Here is a 21,550-nt window from a genome sequence, read left to right on the forward strand (position 1 = left end):
GATGAAGAATTGGATGCTTTTGAACTGTGGTGTTGGAGAAGACTCTTGAGAGTCCCTTGGATTGCAAGGAGATCCAGCCAGTCCATCCTAAAGGGAATCAGTCCTGAATATTCATTGGAAGGACTGATGCTGAAGCTGAAACTCCAATACTTTGGCCACCTGATGTGAAGAATTGACTCATTTAAAATGACCCCGATGCTGGGCAAGATTGAAGGCGGGAGGAGAAGGGGGTGATAGAGGATGAGATGTCTGGATGGCATCACTGACTCAATGGACATGAGTTTGGGTAAACTCCGGCAGTTGGAGATGGACAGAGAGGCCTGTTGTGCTGCAGTCCACAGGGTTGCAAAGAGTCGGACCTGACTGAGTGACTGAACTGCCTGATTCTTTTTTTGTACATTTACATTCTAAGAGCATATATCACACATCCTTCTATTTTAATAATTTACATTGACTTTATTAAAGACTTGGACAACATGGACAACAGCACACCAGGCTCCCCTATCCTCCCTATCTCCCGGAGTTTGTTCAAATTCAGGTCCATTGAGTTGGTGATGCTATGTAACCATCTCATTCTCTGCTGCCCCCTTCTCCTTTTGCCTTCCGTCTTTCTCAGCATCAGATTCTTTTCCAGTGAGTTGGCTCTTCACATCAGGTGGCCAAAGTACTGGAGCTTCAGCTTTAGCATCAGTCCTTCCAATGAATATTCAGGGTTGATTTCCTTTAGGATTGACTGGTTTGACTTGATTGATTCCTTTAGGATTGACTTGCAGTCCAAGGGACTCTCAAGAGTGTCCTCCAGCACCAAAATTCAAAAGCATCAATTCTTTGGTGCTCAGCCTTCTTAATTGTCCAAAGCTCACAATGACTACTGAAAAAACTATAGCTTTGACTATATAGACCTTTATCGGCCAAGTGATGCCTCTGCTTTTTAATATGCTGTCTAGGTTTGTCATAGCTACAGTCACCATCTGCGGTGGTTTTGGAGTCCAAGAAAATCACTGCTTCCACTTTCTCCCCTACTATTTGCCATGAAGTGATGGGACTGGATGGCATGATCTTAGTTTTTTGAATGTTGAATTTTAAGCCAGCTTTTTCAACTGTCATCTTTCACCCTTATCAAGAGGCTCTTTAATTCCTCTTCACTTTCTGCCTTTAGAGTGGTATCATCTGATATATGATATTGTTGATATTTCTCCTGGCAATCTATTAATGAGAATCAAACTTATGACAAAATTTTCTAAGAAACTGTAATTAGCAAGAAATTATTTGTAAACTGTTTCTTTTCCAACTTGTTTTTTTTCTATTATAACATTAAAAGTGAGTTTGATTTAGTGTAAGTATTGCCTAGTATATGCTTTTAATAAATAGTAATTTATTTAGGATTAAATATAGAATGCAAAACAAAAAATTGTTTAATATTCTATACTCTAAATACTGCATTGAATTTAATTCAATGTAGTATTTGCTTTTGTATAGTAATGAGGCTGTCACTTATTAGAAAATCAAACTAAATTGAGAGAAAAACATCAGGAACAAAAAGAACATTAAGAATACCTTGGTTTTCAATTTAGTGTTTTATAGTGGGGTGAATATCATGATAGGTACTTTATTTGTTTTCAGACAGAATTGTGCTATGTTTATATTATGTTTATGGCAACTTAGCAATTATTTTCATTTTTGCTATGTCAGCATGTATTGTAACAAGAAAAAAAGATGATTATAAATTCCTTAAGACTTGGAATCACACTTTATTACTCATTTTTACTTTCTTTGCTCTTCTCTTGAGCATCTAGCTCACAGGTTTGTACATCTTAGGCGTTCTTCAAATATTGGGTTTTGTATTTAAAATAAACAGGTTTTGTGCTCAGTAAGAAGACAGCGTGTGTGAATACAGCACATGACTGGCGAAAGTAAGTTCTTACTAAGTCTGAAACTTGTCTCTTTCTTATTACAGAATTTTCTCTGCCATAGTATTGATATCATATAAGAGAATATGAAAAAAGTGCAATACCCATACATTTATTTTGCATATTGACTGTGTTCTAAAGGTTAAATAGGTATATATTTTGTTTAGCTTAGAATATGATTAAAGCTAACAAATATTTTGAATTCCCATCATTTTTGGATGGAGAAGTCTTTATATTTCCACAGTTTTTGTAGGAAAATTCTGATTTTTTTTTTACCCCTTTTGGTTTATGAAAGCTGAAAATAGAAAACTTTTTCACGAACTAGAAGTCGAAAAATGCCTTGTAAGCCTTTTGGGTTCTGAAAATGATGGAACTAAAATTGCCGCTTCCCAAGCTATATCAGCAATGTGTGAGAATTCGGGCAGCAAAGAATTTTTCAATAATCAAGGTAAGCACACTGGAAAAAGCCACTCTGAAGATGTTGTTTTTGTTATTTAGTCTCTAAGTTGTGTCCAACTCTTTTGCCACCCCATGGACTGTAGCCCACCAGGCTCCTCTCTGTCTATGGGATTTCCCAGGCAAGAATACTGGGGTGGGTTGCCATTTCCTTCTCCATTGAACATGTTTAGGCTGCCATATTCTAGTTCACATGGATATCTGTAAAGTCACATTTTACTTTTCTTTTTCTGTAGGAATCCCTCAGTTAATTCAGTTGCTAAAAAGTGACAGCGAAGAAGTGAGGGAAGCTGCTGCCCTTGCCTTGGCAAATCTGACCACCTGCAATCCTGCTAATGCAAAGTGAGTACAAAAAGACTCATTCAACACTGACTCGCAGGATATTTAACAGACCAAGATAAGCTCATTGTAATGTCCTGCCTTTCAAGGCAGTTTACATATCCTTTCAGATGCTTCTATGTTGGGTTATTCCTTAAGAACCCTTATGAAAATAAGAGTTGGCAGATAGGCCTGTTTTCCAAAAACATCACGAAATCTTGAGAGCTTCTGGGTTTGTTGGGAAAATGGGTGGGACATTTGATGCAGGTAAGAGGCTAAGTCTTGTAGAAGGTTCCAGAACAAAGAAAATTGGCTAATGCTGGGAAATACTAAAGACAACATTCTACAAATATTGGTAAATCAAGAAAAAAAATTTAAAGAATCAGTTTTTAAAGGACAAACAGTAGATAAAATCGAGAAACACTTTAAAAGTCCATTGAAAACAGAGTATCATCAGTAAATACCTATGGAAAAAGGCTGAAAAGGAATGTCCTCTGTATTCCAAACACTGTGCATGTAATTTATATTCATTTAAAATTTTAATTGTCAAGATAATCCATCTACTAATTGAGGAAACAGAGGCTCTGCAGGTTTCCCTAATTTTCCTGGGTACACATATTCATTCAAGTAGAGGAGCTGGAAATTAAAGCTTGATCTATTGGACTCCAAAGGCTTGCTATTTCCTCTACAGATGATAAGGTTGCTTATAAAACAGTAAAAATTTCTAGAAGGCAATTTTCATAAAGTGATTAATGCCATTTGCAATAAGATGGATGGGCCTTGAAGATACCATGCTGAGTGAAATAAGTCAGATGGAGAAAGACAAATACTATCTGATTTCACTCTTATGGGAATATAAAAAACTAGCCAGCAAAATTAATGAACAGCCCAACCAAACAGAAACAAACTTGAAGATACTAAAAAAAAAAAAAAAAAAAAAAAAGAGCAGTAATTACCAGAGGGGAAGGGACAGGGGGAATGCAAAACAGGTAAAGGGGATCAACTGTACAGTGATGGATGGAAACTAAATTTTTAGTGGTGAGCACACCATAGTGTATACAGAAGTAGAAATATAATGCACATATGAAACTTGTATAATGTTACAAACCAATATAACCTCAATGAAAAATCTAAATAAATAAGAGTAAAAAACAATTATTTACCCTCCTTAAACATGGTATGAGAATTAGGGTTCTCTAGAGAAACAGAACCAATGGGAGGTGTGTGTGTGTGTGTGTGTGTGTAATGAGATTTATTATAGGAATTGGCTTATGAGCTTATGATGACTGAGAAGTCTCAGGATCTGCCATCTGTGACCTGGAGAACCAGGAAAGGTGGTAGTGATGGTCAGTCCCGGTGTGAGAACCAGGAGCACTGATGTCCAAGGAAAGCAGATGATGGTTGCCCCATCTCAAGAAATTCACCCTTCCTCCTCCTCTGTTCTGTGCGTGTGTACTCAGTCATGACTCAACTCTTTATAACTCCATGGACTGTAGCCTGCCAGGCTCCTCTGTCCATGGGATTTCCCAGGCAAAAATACGGAGTGGGTTGCCGTTTCCTCCTCCAGGGGATCTTCCCATCTCAGATACCAAACCTGTGTCTCCTGAGTCTCCTACATAGGCAGGCGGATTCTTTACTACTGAGCCACCTGGTAAGCCCCTGCTCTTTGTTCTGTATAGTTCCTCAACGAATTGGATGATGCCCACCCACATTGAAAAGAGGAATCTTTTTTTTTTTTTTAATTTGTGAGATTTTATTATAAATGAAAAGAGGAATCTTTATTCAGTCTACTGATTCATTCAAATGCTGACCTCTTCCAGAAACACTCTCACAGACACACTCGGAAACAACGTTTCACCAGCTATCTGGGCACCCCTTAACCCAATCAAGTTGACCCAAAAAATTAACCATGTCATTGCGTCAGTTTTTAACATTCACATATTATGGTTTTCTGGCATTGCTGCTAAAATTATCCCTTCCTTTTTCGAAATAAATCCTCCTCCATCCCATCATATGTTTCATCTATCTCTTACTCTTTCTTTTTCTCTACTCACACACAAATTTTTATAAGACCTTGATGGAAAGACTCAAAATGTAACAATGCCCAAGAAAAATGTAGCCAAAATGCATAAGCACCAAAACAAAACTGTGTTCCTTTAAGAGCTACAATCTTTGACACAATCATTTCCTAAATTCAGCATGCATCACCACCTGCATGAAAGCACACACATGTCTAGAATATCAGGTCATAGTAACTAGCAATTTGAAAACAGCATACTCAGTGATTTTTCCAGTATAGTCCTGCCAGTGCAAAAATCTTATCAGTGACACCAAAATGCTTCAATCTCCAGTGCATTTAGATTTATATATTATCTAAAATACTCTAAAAGGCCTCTAGAGTGTATAGCTGTCTTGATTTGATGTGAGATTGCCTGGCTTACCTCGTTTCACAGTTTTATATAACATCCTAGACAATCAGGATGATAAGTAATACTCAAAGAAGCTGCCTTTAGATTTTCTCTCAATTTTCCATTTATCAAATTTTTGTTATCTGCCGATATAGTTCCATTTTGTCCACAGAAAGGTCAGTTAGGACTAGACGGTGCCTGATTTTCTTCTGTGATAATCAACTTTACTTTTTGTAATTTAATTTTTCTTATCAATTTTAATTGCTATTATTTCTTTAACCTATCATGTACTGTACATTCTGATTTCTTTTTCCAACTTATGTCTGCTAAGGGAAATGGGACCTGCATAAAAGTGGTTTTATGGTTTTTTTGAGGTCTATGTAGCTTTTACTTCGGACTTTTTGAGCTAAAAAATACTGAAAATTAATGGTTTTGAGAAAGATACAGAGTCAGATTTGACCTGTTTGTGCCAAATGCTGAGAACTGGGCTTGAAAAAGATTCTGTCGTCAATCAAAAGGAATGAAACCAAGCAAGCCCCATGGTCAATCCTTCTAGTCAGTTTCCTAGGGTCCCCTAAGCTAACTACAACAGAAGAGACCACAAAGATGACTGGCTATTTGTAGCACCTACTCAAATCACCTGTAAACTTTACATCAGACTCGGCATGGGTGTTTCCAGTATCACTTTTTGGAAACAGTCCATTTCATCCCCTTTCTTAGCAGTGTACTGTAGGATTGAAGGCTGAGTCCTTGGCTCTGCTGCTGGGTAACTGGAATTGAAATAGTTAGAAAGCCGCTTTTCCACCACATCTAAGTATTGATAGTAAGAGAAGAAAACAAAAACCCAGAACTGATGTCTTCTAGGTACCTTTAGTAGCTGTTGGGATACTTGATATTTGGTAGCCTAATTTTTTTTTTTTTTTTAATGCAGTGAAGGGCTAAGAATTCCAGTTTTGTTGTTAAAATGTAATCCCTTCCCCTACACTCATATCTCAAGGTGCCTAAAATGGATTTCTAATTCTTAAACTCAGGGCACTTTCTGGAGTTAGAGACTCACCTCATGAATTAGATGATCACTGGCTTGTTATGACAACATATGATGCTGGTATAATTTCCTTTATGTATGTTGAAGGTAAATAAAAATTTTCTAAAGTAAAAAAAGAAAACCAACTGGAGGAAGGAGCATACTTTGTGATGAATTTTTTTTTTTTTTGCAAAATTGACAAGTGCTTTTTTTAAGTCAAAGTATTTTTATAATCTAAAAACATAATTTTATAATATGCATAAAACTTTATAACCTAAAATACCTGAATTCAGATTTGCACACATCTTGCTTTCTTCCAAAAGAAAACACATTGAAATGTAATAAAATAATATGACAATGAATGAATGTCAAAGTTCTAAGAACCAAAAACAGAGACAAATAAAAATATGATGATGAGAAATTTGGTAGCAGTGACAAACCACCAGACCACCCATACCTCTTTGTGGAAAATTTTCAACTTTAATTATAAGTATGACTTTAATTGATACCAAAAGAATTTGCCTAGTTGTTACTGTCTGTGAATGTGGCTTCCTAGATAAAGTCTTCTGGACACTTGAAAATTTACTTCTATAATCAATATATGTTTTTAAAAATATGTAATGAATTTGAATAAAATCTTCTAAAATCCTCCCCTTCCAAATTTCTGATGGTACCAGTCATTAAACTTGGGAGGGGAGAGGGGATGCGCTGCAGCTATCATTTTGAGTAAGTGGCTGTCATACACTCCATGGTACTGTACTCAGGCCCCTTAGGGAAGGTGGGTGCTTGCCCAGTTGCTGAGGACAGCCTCCAGGTAGAGCGCCTTTGGGCTGATACATTTTATTGATCCTTACACAGGCTGGCAGTGTTAATGTTGCTGTCTCTAGAGTTGATGGGTAGGGCCAACCCTGCCAATGTTCTCTTCAAATCCCTTCTTTTCAGTCAGTGTAAAGCTTGCACACCAGGTAACCTAGCTTTATCAAATTTTATATAAAAGCAATAATGGAGGACCTGAGGCCACATCTCTAAGTGGTATTTGGGTCCTCACAGGCCATTTCTTTCTTTTCTTTTCCTTTCTGATAGTTCTCATGTGTGTTCTGGATATGTGAAGTCTCCAGGTATTTCTGAGTTATGCATAAGTGAAAGTGTAATTTAAAAAATAATTCAACAAACACAAACCCTTTTACTTATAAACAAACAAGCCAATGTCAGGGAGTAAAATGATGAAGAGTAAAATAGACAATAAAGTTATTCTAGAAGTTCGTTCACCTCCCAGGAGTGTTTTGCTTTAGGCCTTTTGCATAACCATCCTTTCTGTATGGAATGTTCTTCTACTCCATGAATGCCCACCACGCAGTTCCCCACCCCCTCAAGTCTGCCCAAATGCCATCCCAAGAAGGCCGATGGTGACCACTGTGGTCACAGCGCACCACCCACATACCTTGTCCATCCTCCTTTCCTGCTGCCCTTTTCTCAGAGCGCTTAGCATTTTCTTAGCAACACACAGCTCATTCTTCTGTTCTCCGACCAGCTCCCAGCACCTTTGTCTGTTTAACTCACTGACACACAACAAGCATCTAGAGTCGTCCCCATCCCATAATAGCATTCTGGGGGGGAGTGTGCCCACACCAACAACACAATCAAAAGGAAAATGACAATGAAGGAAGATCTGTCTGTTGTCAGCCAATGCCGATAACTTAAAATAGAAAGTGATCATCTGTACTGCGTTGTCTGTTTTCACATAATTTCATTCACAAAGTGGAGAGTAACTTAGTTCTAAGAATCTTCTAGCTACTTTTCATTCTGTATTAGCTGCAGAATAAAGGTCACTCAAAGTGGACAAAAGACAATGAATAAGAATAAAAATAACTATTTGAGGGTACAGGAAAAGAGGACAAGAAGAGCCAGAGTCACTTATTTAAAGTGATAGGAGGGGAAAAAGTAAAGTCATTTTTAAGTGAATAAGTAACAAGTGAGGTTAAAACAACCACCATAGAAAGAAATAGGTGAAAATGGAAACAGAGAAACAACAATTAATTTTATATAAATATGTAGTCCAGGGGACTTTGCTGATGGTCCAGTGGCTAAGATTCTGAGCTCCCAATACAGTAGACCCAGGTTCAATCCCTGGTTGGGGAACTAGGTCCCACATGCCACAGCTAAGACCCAGTGCAGCCAAATAAATAAATAATTCTTTTAAAAAGCATTAAAAATGTAATCCAGTTAGTTAATTTGGACACCATTATCTTTTTTTGGTTCATTGTTAATCTTTTTGACAATTCTCAATTTATAATACTTTTTAGAAAGGAGAAAGTTGTTTATTTTTGAAAGAAGTACTATTTCAGCTAAACTACATATTTACATTGTACTTCTTAAATCCAATCAGTCATATCAAAGTTTTATATTATTTAGGTAACTACCGAGAGCATTTGTTCTTGGTTGACATTTCCTGAGGGGCAGATTCTCTATATTAGAATAGTTTAAACTATTAATTTATAGCATCACTGCCATCTGTTGGATCTGATCAGAATTAGAGTTTTTCAGTTATTCCAAGAATGAAAAGTGTTCAGCGCTTTTCATTTCCCAATGCCAACAGTAGGTAAACTTTGGATACTGGTAAACAATGAAAAGATGAGAAAATAATGCAATTGCCAGTGAGATATTTTTCAAAAGAAATAAAACATGAATAAGATTAAATTATAAAAAGTGATAACTACAATTACTTTAATGTTTATAGAGAGGTCAGCTGAAACTATGGCTTTGCTATAGAAAATGCTCAATCAAGTCTCTGTTGTATATATAGATAGATCATACTAACTCACTCTTGATTCTTCATATTTAGTTCATAGTATCTCCATAAAGAACTGGGTGATTTCCTTAAATCTTGGAGAACTTGTTATCTCCGTTTCCTTATTTGTAACGTCTTAAAATTTTTTTTAACTTTTAAATTAATTTATTTATGGCTGCCCTGGGTCTTCATTGCTACGAGTGGGTTCTCTAGTTGCGAGGAGTGGGGAGCCTCGCTAGTTGCAGTGCGTAGGCTTCTCATTGCGGTGGGCTCTCTGGTCGTGGAACACGGGCTCCAGAGCGCGGGCTCAGCAGTTGTGGTGCACTGCCTAGATGTCCCCCAGCATATGGGTCTTCCCAGATCAAGGACTGAACTGGTGTTCCCTGCATTGCAAGATGAATTCTTCATCACTGGACCACCAAGGAAGCCCTATTTTTTGTTTTTAATAGCCCTTCCCACAACAGCAGTGACTCAAGGCAGCATATATAGTGGTTACTTTAAAAAATGTATATATATATTTTTTGATTGACTGCTGGGCCACTGCTGCCTTCCACACTACCAGAGACATCTCTTCTCTAGGGACCATCCTGCTATCATGTGACCTGTGGTCAGGACCACAACAAAGGAAATGAGGGGATGACTGGGGAGAACACCCCAAAGAGACTCCAGGAAGAGACAGAATGCCCCCGAATCACTCAGATGTGCATGTTGAGTGCTTTGGGAACTTTTCAATGTCCTCATTCTGTATGGATGACCTGTCATTCTGTATTACCAGTATTCATATTTCTCTTCACTAACACAGAAATAAAGCAGTGACTGAATCATTTTAATATCTAGTAGAATTATTTATCAGGGTACTAGGCCTAAGACAGGCCTCTCAGGTCATGCTAGTGGTAAAGAACCTACCTGCCAGTGAAGGAGAAGGGACTTGGGTTTGATCCCTGGGTTGGAAGGATCCCCTGGAGGAGGGCAAGGCAAATCCCATGGACAGAGGAGCCTGGTGGGCTACAGCCCATAGGGTCACAAAGAGTAGGACATGACTAAAGTGACCAAGCACTCATGAAGACGCCTAAGAAAGTCATGTAATGTGTAGAGAAAATCTTTTAAAGATGTTCCACATATAAAACATTAAGAAAACATAGCACTTCATTTATTCACCATGACCCAACTCTATCCATTCAGTATTCTCAGGGAAGGGCCTGACCTTAAATAATTTCTTAGAATGTTAAATCTCTCTAGTGTTTGAAAGCCACTTTTCAAAGTTTTTTTAAAAATCCGCCCCCCCCCCAATTAAATAGGGTTAGTGGAAGGTAGTCAGGCAATGGCACCCCACTCCAATACTCTTGCCTGGAAAATCCCCTGGACAGAGGAGCCTGGTAGGCTTCAGACCATGGGGTCACGAAGAGTCGGACACGACTGAGCAACTTCACTTTCACTTTTCCCTTTCATGCATTGGAGAAGGAAATGGCAACCCACTCCAGTGTTCTTGCCTGGAGAATCCCAGGGACGGGGGAGCCTGGTGGGCTGTCATCTGTGGGGTCGCACAGAGTCGGACACGACTGAAGCGACTTAGCAGCAGCAGCAGCAGCAGTGTACTGATGTATTTATTTCTACAAATATTTATTTTACTTTCTTTTATTCTGCAGATTTAAGTATAGACTAGTGCTACTCTTTAGTGAGTCTCCTACATACAAACAAGTTCCGTTCCGAGAGCTTATTTGTAAGTCCAATTTGTTTATAAGTTCATTTTGCTGATAAATCCAACAAAGTTAGCCTAGGTACCCAACTAACACAATTGGCTATATAGTACAATACGGTAATAGGTTTATAATACTTTTCACACAAATAGCACATAAAAAAACAAAAAGTAAAACAATTTTGATCTCACAATACAGTACCTTGAAAAGTACAGGAGTACATTACAATGGCTGGCACACAGGCACTGGCATCAGGTGAACAGGCAAGAGGAGTTACTGATTGGAGGAGGAAGGGGAAGTGGGAGATGGTAGAGCTGAATGGTCATCAACAATAGGAGATGGAGGGTAAGCTGCAGTTTCATTCATGCCTGACGTTGATGGCCCAGGTTTTGGTTCCTTGCTGGATGCAATTCTATCTACCCTCTTGAAAAAAGGATGCAGCGATGTCTGGGTAGTAGCTTTTTCTCTTGTCATTGATGCACTGGACTGCATTCCTAATGGCTGCTGCAAGCTTTGTGTACCGTTCAACAGTTGAGTCCTGTGTCTCAAAAGCTAATAGTATCTCCCCAAATAAAGAAAACTCCCTTGCCATTTCCTGCATTGTGAATCTCTTTAGCTCTTCTATTACATCTTCCTCCTCCTTTCTCTGGATACGTGTGCATCTTTGAAAGTTCACAACTTGAAGGTTCCTATGTAGGGAATTTACTGTATTTTCTTGTGCACTTGAGGCTGTATTGCAATGAATGATGATGGTCATTTCAAAGGAGGGAACAAAACACCTCTCTTAGAGTTGGCAAAACATCACAAGATTCACTTCCACATTGCCATTTCCCTCCAGGAAGATATATATATATCTCCCAGATGGCTAGAGATGCATACCAACACCCTTTCAAAATAAACTTTAACATCTGTTCTAGATCATATTCTTGACCAATCCACACAGATTCACTTAGGAATAAGTAATCTTGTCATTTACAACACTTTTTTTTTTTTAATCAAAGAAATATTGACCATAGAAATAATCCACTGTGATTTACAACATTAAAATGCAGTCTCAGGAAAAAATGCAAACTCATGTTCCAGACCTGATGTACGGGCTGGACTTGGTAATGCTAAAGCTGTGCAGTTATGGTCTTTGTTAGGGCTTTTCACGGGGAAAGGTTTTCCGCAGCCCATTTTCCTCCGACCGTGGAGAACTGTGTCTTCATACTGACCCCTAGTGGCAGTTTAGGCAGATGTTGGGGGAGGGGCAGAAACGGTAATGGAAGATTTGCTCTGTATTTTAGTGAAAATGCTCACCAACTTAATCCGAAATATTCTTCAGTGTGTTTAAAATAATATTTTAAAACATTATTCAAAGATTGTGCTCTGGAAAGCGTTCCATTGTGGTGCTTTTAAAGAGATAATATTCTACTGCGAACTGTGTGTTAATAGATGCTTGTCTTTGTCTCCTTTTAAGGTGAAGTCATTCAAAATATTTTGACACATTCATTGTCCTGGTGGCTGAATATCACCTGTGCTACATAACCATAACCGACATAAATTAATCTTGATATGGTACTTACTCTAGAGCTGAATTTTTTGCTCTTGACGTTAAATAATAGAAATTATTTGGTTTTAAAATTCTTACTTATATCACTTTATTGTCAGATGCTACCTCCTTTGAATTAAAATGCTCATATGTTGAGAATCCTCCAAGACAACTTGAGTTGGTTCCTTTTAGAAAGTTCAGTTTTGTAGTAAGGATGTATCAAATTTTTGTATTCAGGATGATACCTCAAAAAACTTATTTAAAGTGTTCTTCACTATCTTAAAAGCCTTTTGAAATTAAGAGATAAAATATGTGGGAGGCACCTTCATGGTACACTTAAGTAGTATTCTTTCCTTATTTCCGTCCAAGTTTACCAAGTGGATACTTTCTATTTCTACCCACCTCAGCACCTAGATTTCGTCTCTGCTAACTGTATATTGATCAACACCTCTGATTTTAAGGACTATGTAGAATGAAAAGCTGGATTTTGCAATGAAACAAGTCGATTCCATATCCCCATTTTGTGTCAGTTGATGCCTAGTCAACCTTCACAAACAGTTTGAATTTTATTAGCTACCAGTTGAGGCTAAGTGAATCCCATGAAATGTTCAATTGGAAAATTATCTATCTTGCTTTTCTTACCTGGAGAGCAAAGACTGACATTTGCATAACCTTATTTTAAATTTGCTGGTACCTCTTTCAGGCTTAATTTCCAATGTAACTGATTTTAAGAAGAAATTATCAAACAGTTTGGATAACTTTATATTGTGTGATCCTTTTCTCTCTCAATTTGAAGCCATGCTTAATACCTACATAAATTCCACTTTTACTCATCCTTGACTTTTTATATTAATTTTTTCCCATGATTTTCCATCCCTCTGAAAACAGCCTTCATTGCTCATTTGTTGCCTAAACAAAGACTTGGGGGTGATGCTTGAGGAAATTGCTTCAGCTCCAGCCCTGCAGAGGTTGGAGATTTGACTGTCTAACTGAAAAGTTGTCTGAAAATGAAAAGTTCATACATAGATGCAAATTTGGAAATAGGACGCTATTTTCCCATGATCCCAGAAATGGAGACAGGATTACAAGAAACTCTGCCCTTGTGGCTCACTCAGTAGGCGTGGGTAATGATGTGATGATGATGGTGATGTGGTGAAGATGCTGTTGATAGCAATGATGAAATGATGATGATAGTTGGAATGTGTGGCCAGGCACTGAGCTAAGTACTTGAAATGGAATGTATCACGAAATCTTCAAAGCGTTCCCTATGATGTAGCAAGTCTTATCATTATGTCCATTCTGCAGATGAGGAAACAGAAGCACAGTCCTTGTTCAAGGTCACAGAGGTGGGATGGACACTATACACCGAGCCAGTCGGCTACCTACATCCAAAGAAAGCTCATGATTTTTCTTTCTCTGCCTCCTGCTCACTATCTCCCTGAGTTTAAGCTTCTCCAAATCTTCCCACCAAAATGTTTCCCTCTGCCTTCTTGGTCTCTTTGGATTTCACCAGACTGAAGGCACTTTTGGAGAAGTGAGTTTCCATCCCCTATGGAGAAATGAGTTTCCATCCCCTGCTCTCCTTCCTCCCTCCTTCCACCTTTCTCCCAGGTTCCTTTATCCATTATCACTTCACTTCCTCCTCACCTTTGTTTTCTCTTTATAAGAGAATAAGAAAGAAGAAAAAAAAAAATGCATTCAAAGGTTAGTAAGAATTTCCCAAAATGCTGTGCATCAAAATGGTCTCCCTTATTTCTCATTTCCTAAGGAATGATGAAGTAAGCCAAATAGAAGCTGGCTTTTTTTTCCCCCCCTAGAAAATACAATACTTTTTAAAGCTTAAGATATTAATAATTGCAAAAAAAACGTAGTGAACTAAAAGTCAGATCACCATGGTTTTAATTTTGTGTCTGTTGATTGACTTGCTCCCTGAGCAACTCTCTCACTAAATTTTATCTTTCTTAACTATAAAACAAAAACAAAATAAAAATGGAATCTGGATTCTATTTTGCACGTCCAAGTGATTACCCATGATCCAGGGAGCCTGGAATACAAATTTCTACTAGGAATAGATGGGATCATTCTTTACCACTTTTATCATTTTATCCCAAAGGCTAAGGAAGTTATTATCTGTGAATTTTGGTTTCTTGTGTAAATTATTTCACTGTTACTTGAGTGTTCTTTGTGTGCCAGCCACTGCTCTAGGCTGTAGCGGTTCAGTAGGGAACATGACAATGGCTCCATGAAACTGTTTTCATGAAGCTTACAGGTTGGACGGGAAGACAGACAACACGAGTACTTTTAAGGTAATTTCAGAGGCAATAACAGTATGGGTTAAATAAAACAGCATGATATCATAGAGAGGGGCATTCATGACACCAGGGTTGTGAAAGGAGTCACAGGAATGACACAGCTCATCAAAGAGGGTCTCTCCGAAGAAGCAACATTAGAGCTGATGAGCTGAGGGTAGTCCAGGCAATGGCCGGTGGTTTTTTTTTTATGTGCAGTCACTAGAGATTTCAGCATCCTTATTATTTAAGAAAATAAAAAACGTGGTATCTCTAATTACTTTGGGATTGTGGCCCCTGTCACATCCAGATATGTAAACAGACTGACTTCCAGGCTAAACAGAAACATTTGGTAGCTGCAGAAGCCACTTATTATGAGTGTTCTAACACCTTGACCATTATTCCTATTTTATCAGGAGACAAGTCAGCCATGTTAAATGAAGACAGTTGTTCTTTCCTTATGGCATCTAGTTTATTATTGGCAGGCATTCCAGCTTTTTAAGACAGAAGGTGGCATGTATGGAAGTGAGGTATCCTGATTGAACAGATAGGTAAATAAAGATTCCATGTCACTTGTAAGAAAATTACATTTGATTTCCCTGCACCTTGACTGACTGCCTCGTAATTGGTAACAACAACAACAAAAAAAACCCAACAACCCTGTGTGTTCTCTGTGGAGGGGCTGGGTTAGGGTGTACTCGACTCGTTGCGACTAGCAGGTCTCTCTTGAAAAATCGTGATGTCGCAGCAACTGTAGTTAAAAGCATATTCTAGAAGCCCCCAAACCATACTTGCTAGGGCACCTCGGTATGATGGAAACAATTTGATTTCACATACTTAAAAAATTTTTTTTGCATTTTTTTTTCTTATTTTGCTATAGGATGCAAAGCTTCCTCCGTTTGTTTTTATGGCTGGGTTTCACTTTAATAATAATGTTACTTTACATTCTTTAAGATTTTTGCCTGCGGTTTAATCGATTCTGTCCCTTACTACAGGATAAACGTCTTTAAATATTTCTTTGAAAAGAGACAATCTCTTGGCTACTTTTGTCAATTCTGGGGTTCAGCCAGAGTTGGGGGGCACATTTCTTTGTCTTCTGCAGCTGTGGGGCTGCCTCAGGATGACGGCTGTTTGGGACTCAGAAATCGATCAATTTAACGAACACCCTCGACTTCTCGGGTCATTACCTTTGAAAAGCTGGCTGGAATGAGAGTCAGGAATCCTGTTCACAGCATTCCAAATCTGGCTGTGATAACCAGGAGATCTGTTTATCTTAGCGGCCCGCGCCCCACCCCCCTCGCACCTGTATAGACTCGCGGGAACCCGCAATTAAACTCGCCAGCCCCCAGTCATTGCTGCACATGCACCCCCGCCCCACTCGCAGCGTGTCTGCCACCAATATGTCTTTCTTTGGTGTGACAAACCTCACGGAGACATATGAAAAGCCGTGCTGGTGGGAATGGTTGTAATCACTGTTAACAAACAAGATTCTGATTGCCAATATTACCATCTGTTCCATCGGGTTCCACATATTCCCCGGTATGTGGGCTCTGTTAAACAGATTTTCCGTGCTGCCCAAGGTCACCCTTGATTCATGTAACCAGCCTTTGCAGATGGGTTAAACGTGAGCCTCCCAACAGCAGCAAGAATCAACATCCGAGAGGTACCAAATCATGTCCTCCAATGACAGAGCCCAAATAAACAGTCCACCGAGTCGGCAAAGGCAGAATATCCACATCCCTTGATACCTGAAAGGAGCACATCCCAAAGAGACTGTGTCAAGTGCAAGATCCGTCTATTACACTTCCTATAAAAATGACTTCACTGTATAATCAGAGAAGCCCAGGGGTGAGGAGGAAATAACCTGCTTTCAAGAGCAGCTGTTTAAGTGATACAAGCGGAGATCCCCATACTATTGAGTCCTCTCCCTTCTTGCGAACTTAAAACTGAGCTGAGTGCTTTTCCCCTCTCTGTTTCTCCACACCTGCAAGAGGTTCTCCTCACTCCCCTTGAGGTGATTCAAGTCAATTAAAATATATTGATCTTCTCAGCACTGGGGATATAAAAAGACTCGCAGCCTGCCTGAGAAGTAGGTACCAGGCAGACACAGAGGAAGGGTGATTAATAAGGAGGGGCAGTAATGGAGGCGGATAACTTCACCCAGGAAGGGGCAAGTGAGCTGGTTTTGCAGGGTGAGCTAGTGGTCCTCAGGCAGAGGTGTGGGAGAAATAGGGCAGGGCGTTTGGGGCAAAGCGAGCATGAGTGCAAAGGCACACAGACATGAAACAGCATAGTAAATACAGGGAGGCATAAAATAGATGCTATTTGTGGAACTGAATTTTTCCTTAGTATTCTTAGCCCCCCTGCTGTAAGTGCTTTTTCACTGTGGGGCTTGGGGACTTAATACAAAAACACTTTGTGGTGAATTCCTTTCCATAACATGTGCCATGAAATAATATTTTAAGATGGTTACTATTCTCTGACTGTGAACGTTTGTACCAAAATCTCATTTTTTAAAACAAAAAGAAACGTTTATGTTTAGCAAACGCATGCTCTGAGCTCACGTGAAAAAGAAGACCTAACCTAGTTTGGGGGTCAAGAAATGCTTCCTTGAGGAGGAGATGTTAATGTTGAACTTTGAAAGATGAATGGGAATTATTGGGGGGAAAAATGTCCAGGCAGGGGGACCAGGTGTGAGGATACCCTGAGGTGACATGGAGCCTGGCAAGGTTGCCAGGAAGGCCTGGCTGGGATGCAGCAACAGGGAGAAGGGGGCAGGGAGCGTGGGGGTGGGGAAGGAGATAGGGTCAACTCATGCTTAACCTCAGAGGACACATGAGAAATCTGGGGCTTTATCCTGAGCAACAGGGAATGGTGGAAGCTTTAAGTAGAGGAGAAATATGATTATATTATTTAAAAAGTAACTTTACTTCACTCTGTTTTGACAGACTCCAGGTCCACCCAAATCTCTTCAAATGACTCAATTTCATTCCCTTTTATGGCTAAGAAAGAGAAAAACACCTATATATTAACACATGTATGCACAATTTAGGAAAATGGCACAAATGAACGTAGTTTCAGGGCTGGAATAGAGATGCAGACACAGAGAATAGATGTGTGGGCACGAGGTGGGGTAGGCAGGGTGGGATGCACTGGGAGATGAGGTTTGACATAAATAGACTTGGCTGCACGCTCAGTCAATTGTGTCTGACTCTTTTGTGACCCCATAGACAGCAGCCCACCAGGCTCCCCCGTCCCTGGGATTCTCCAGGCAAGAACACTGGAGTGGGTTGTCATTTCCTTCTCCAATGCATGAAAGTGAAGAGTGAAAGTCAAGTTGCACAGTCGTGTCCGACTCTTCGCAACCCCATGGACTGTAGCCCACCAGGCTCCTCCGTCCATGGGATTTTCCAAGCAAGAGTACTGGAGTGGGGTGCCATTGCCTTCTCTGGTATATATACATAATATATGTATAAATATATGTGTGTGTGTGTGTATATATATATATATTATTATTATTTTTAAATCACTTAACTGTAAGATGGAGAAAAGTTTGGAGTGGATGAGGGGGAAAGTGTGTTAGGAGAGAACTTACATCAACCCATAAGAAAGGATATTGGATTGGATTCAGAGGGAGAGATGGAGATGGAGGAAAGGGAGGGATTTGAGAAATACAGAGGAGGGAAATAGTCAGGACGTTGTAATAAATTGACAGACATGACCTGTCAAACTTCACTTCTATTTACATATATAAACATGTTTTTATACATCCCCATATTTGGTTTTTAGTTTGGTTAAACTTTTCAATTTACATTTTAAACTCTTACTTGATTAAAGTCCAACCGGATGGAGACTAATGATAGTAAATATCAGAAAATAGGTTCAGATTGTTGCAATGACATATGACCCGGTAATTCTGTATTTTGTAACAAAGCAGTTTGACTTATATCCTGTCCATTTGAATAATGCTGTTCCACCTAGGAAACTACAAATGTGTTTTAGAACAGGATAGGATTTGGCTTGTGTATATGTTAGACACAGGGGAAATAAGACATAGTGTCTTGGGTTTAAAAGACACAAAATTAATGCGATTCTTTTTTTTTTAAATACAAAGTCTGCACTCCATTTCTATAACTGAAATTATTTTTTAAAGTAAGACTAATAGCTTGATTTTCCATATCAAAATTTAATCTCATTTATGCATTTTGCACTTAGAGTTGCACATAGCAAATTATGGGCAGATATGTACACATTATGTTACATTGCTTTCCCAGCTGTGCATGTATGATTTGGTGCTGGCAGTTATGTTCAATTTAGTAAAAGCTATATTCCACTGTGTCTAGAATCTTTGAGCTTTTTAAACAGCTAGTACATAAAAATGCACTTCCCTTTACTGCCTCCATAAAGAGCAAAGAAAGAGCAGGAGGTAGAGTATAAATGAACCAGGGCCAGACATGCTTTTGTACAGGAGAAAGAGAGAAGCAAAATCCAAGCAGAAAGACTGAGAGCAGAGGCACGCCTGATGAAAATCCCTGTGTCTCCATGACCCAGGAGTTTTTTTGTTTTTGTTTTTGTTTTTTAAAAAACATAAACTAGAGAAACTAAAATGATGGAGTATGATCCTATGTGCTTACTTAAATTTTCTGTAAACTCTCTGATACACACAAAAGACAAAACCTTTGAGAATTTACTGAAATGCGTTTACCTAAAATACTTCTGGCTTCTCTCATGGATGCCATTGTGTGCTCTTTCTTTATACTCCAAGATGTGTTAAAAAGTGCACATCTAAAACCACTAAGTACATTTTAACCAAGGTGTGTTTATAATGATTAAGAATCACAAAGTATTTGGTTTAAGCAATGGATTACATTAAGTGCATGAAAAACAAGTAAAAGGAAACAAAATATTTTGAGGTTTAAGCATTCGAAGAACTGATGTTGAAGCAGAAGCTCCAATACTTTGGCCACCTGATACAAAGAACTGACTCATTGGAAAAGACCCCGATGCTGGGAAAGATTCAGCACAAGAGGAGAAGGGGGTGACAGAGGATGAGATGGTTGGATGGCATCACTGACTCAATCGACATGAGTTTCAGCAAGCTCCCGGCATTGGTGATGAACTTCCGGGAAGCTTAGTGTGCTGCAGTCCACAGAGTCACAAAACGTCGGACACAACTTAGCAACTGAACAACCAGAAGCATATACTAATTAGAAGATATGCATAATTTTAAATTATTGCTGGTAGTTTTTATGTCGATAATTTCCTCAAATTTTCCCTTCTTCATAAAATCAAATGACCACCATTGTCAATAATAGAAGAGAGATCTAATGTGAAATAATCTTAAGAGTGTTTATTTTATACTCGAGGAAAGGAAATTAAATGCTGTCCTTCAGTCTGTCATAGTGAGATGCAGGGCCTTCCTCTCAATGTTTTTCTTGGGCTTCCTCCCAAATTTTGGTCACCTGTCATCAAACCAAATTATAAAGGATGGTTTCCCAGGGAAAGACTGGGAGATGATACAGAGGGTTAAACAGACACCAGGGACTGGAGGAGGAGAAACATGGAACTGAGTGCTCGCTTTGCTTTAGTGACAATCAATATGGTGTGCTTTCTGGATGGATTTATATAAACCAAGGGTGGGAGCTGCCCTCAAGGTCAACACCAAGGAGCCCTTCATTCTCCAGAATGATGTCATTCCATTCCTGCCCAATGGCTACAGTTGAGTCTCCTTCAGAGCTGCTGCTGCTGCTAAGTTGCTTCAGTCGTGTCCAACTCTGTGCGACCCCAGAGACGGCAGCCCACCAGGCTCCCCCGTCCCTGGGATTCTCCAGGCAAGAACACTGGAGTGGGTTGCCATTTCCTCCTCCAGTGCATGAAAGTGAAAAGTGAAAGTGAAGTCGCTCAGTCGTGTCCGATTCTTAGCGACCGCATGGACTGCAGCCCACCAGGCTCCTCCATCCAAGGGATTTTCCAGGCAAGAGTACTGGAGTGGGGTGCCATTGCCTTCTCCACCGTCAGAGCTAGTTTGTGGCTAATCACAGCTTCCTTTCACCTAGAGCTACCAGTCTCCTTATTGAGGTCATATGTGTATTCTGCTCTCTGATGAATAACTGTGATGACTTCTGTTTTGACACATCAATTCTCCTTCACCATCAGCAAATTTATGTGACAAAGCCAAATTAAATTAAACTCATCGGAATGCAGGGTGATGAGCTAAACTATATAGCCTCAGTTTTTTTTTTTAAATTTTGTTTATAAATATTATCCTAAATTTTTTAAGTGTCAAATATAACCTGAAAGAGATGTTAGTATTATTGGAGTCCTAAGTGTACTTTTATTGTCTTGATTACTTCTATTCCCATGATGATTTAAACAGATTTTTAATACAATTTGGGGTCTTCCTTTAAAACCAGGATGCTCTATATATCTTATTGCTTGAAACATCATAATTGAAACAACTCCAAACATTAAAGAACCTTTGAGCTTAAGATTAATCTTTTACTCGTTAAAATTATGTCTTTTTAATTTATACTCTTTTATGAGCTTTTTGAGTGATTACAAAGCAAGGACTATAGAAAGTATAGTGCTTTTATAAGAAGGTGTAGGATTTCTAATTGTGAGAAAATGTTAATAATATATAAATGGATGGTAGTCTTTTTATACTAGAAATAGGAAATTTAACAACTGGATATGCCTACATTACTAAAATTTTTTTTTGTCAATATCATGACTTTGATCTTAATGTTTAATTTATAAAAGCAATATTCACCCATCAAAATGATTTGCTGCCTTCAAACGTGTTAACGTCTACCTACAGTTAACAGCTTCATTTAAAAAGAAGACAAACTGAAGAATCTGATCTTAAATTTCCATGTTCACTCATTCCTCCTATTTAAGCTTTGTTTTCTTACTGGTTAGAAATATTTTAATAGAATTCAGTAACTATTGAATTGGAATTTCTGGATCTTATAAGTATTACCAAATTAAAAAATGAACAGCTTTAGTAGAATTTCTAAGGAGCAATCATGCATTTTTCTATAACCCAAAGCTGCAGATGTAGGGAAAGGATTATTTAAATTCATTCATAACTTGACATTACCCCCCCCCCCCAAGACCCATTTTAAACCCCC

The 21,550-nt window shown here is 38.8% G+C and overlaps 1 protein-coding gene across 1 annotated transcript in view; it reads left to right on the plus strand.

Moving 5' to 3' along the window:
• The window catches only part of ARMC3 (armadillo repeat containing 3), a 91,989-nt gene that overhangs the window by 38,004 nt on the left and 32,435 nt on the right, over nt 1-21,550 (plus strand). The window contains exons 9-10 of the mRNA XM_010859912.1: nt 2,206-2,358; nt 2,603-2,708. Of these exons, the coding sequence (XP_010858214.1) occupies nt 2,206-2,358; nt 2,603-2,708 (259 nt within the window). The remainder of the gene's footprint in view (nt 1-2,205; nt 2,359-2,602; nt 2,709-21,550) is intronic.

The sequence above is a fragment of the Bison bison genome, unplaced genomic scaffold, assembly GCF_000754665.1.
Source record: "Bison bison bison isolate TAMUID 2011002044 unplaced genomic scaffold, Bison_UMD1.0 scf7180017864461, whole genome shotgun sequence".
In the NCBI taxonomy this organism is placed as follows: Eukaryota; Metazoa; Chordata; class Mammalia; order Artiodactyla; family Bovidae; genus Bison; species Bison bison.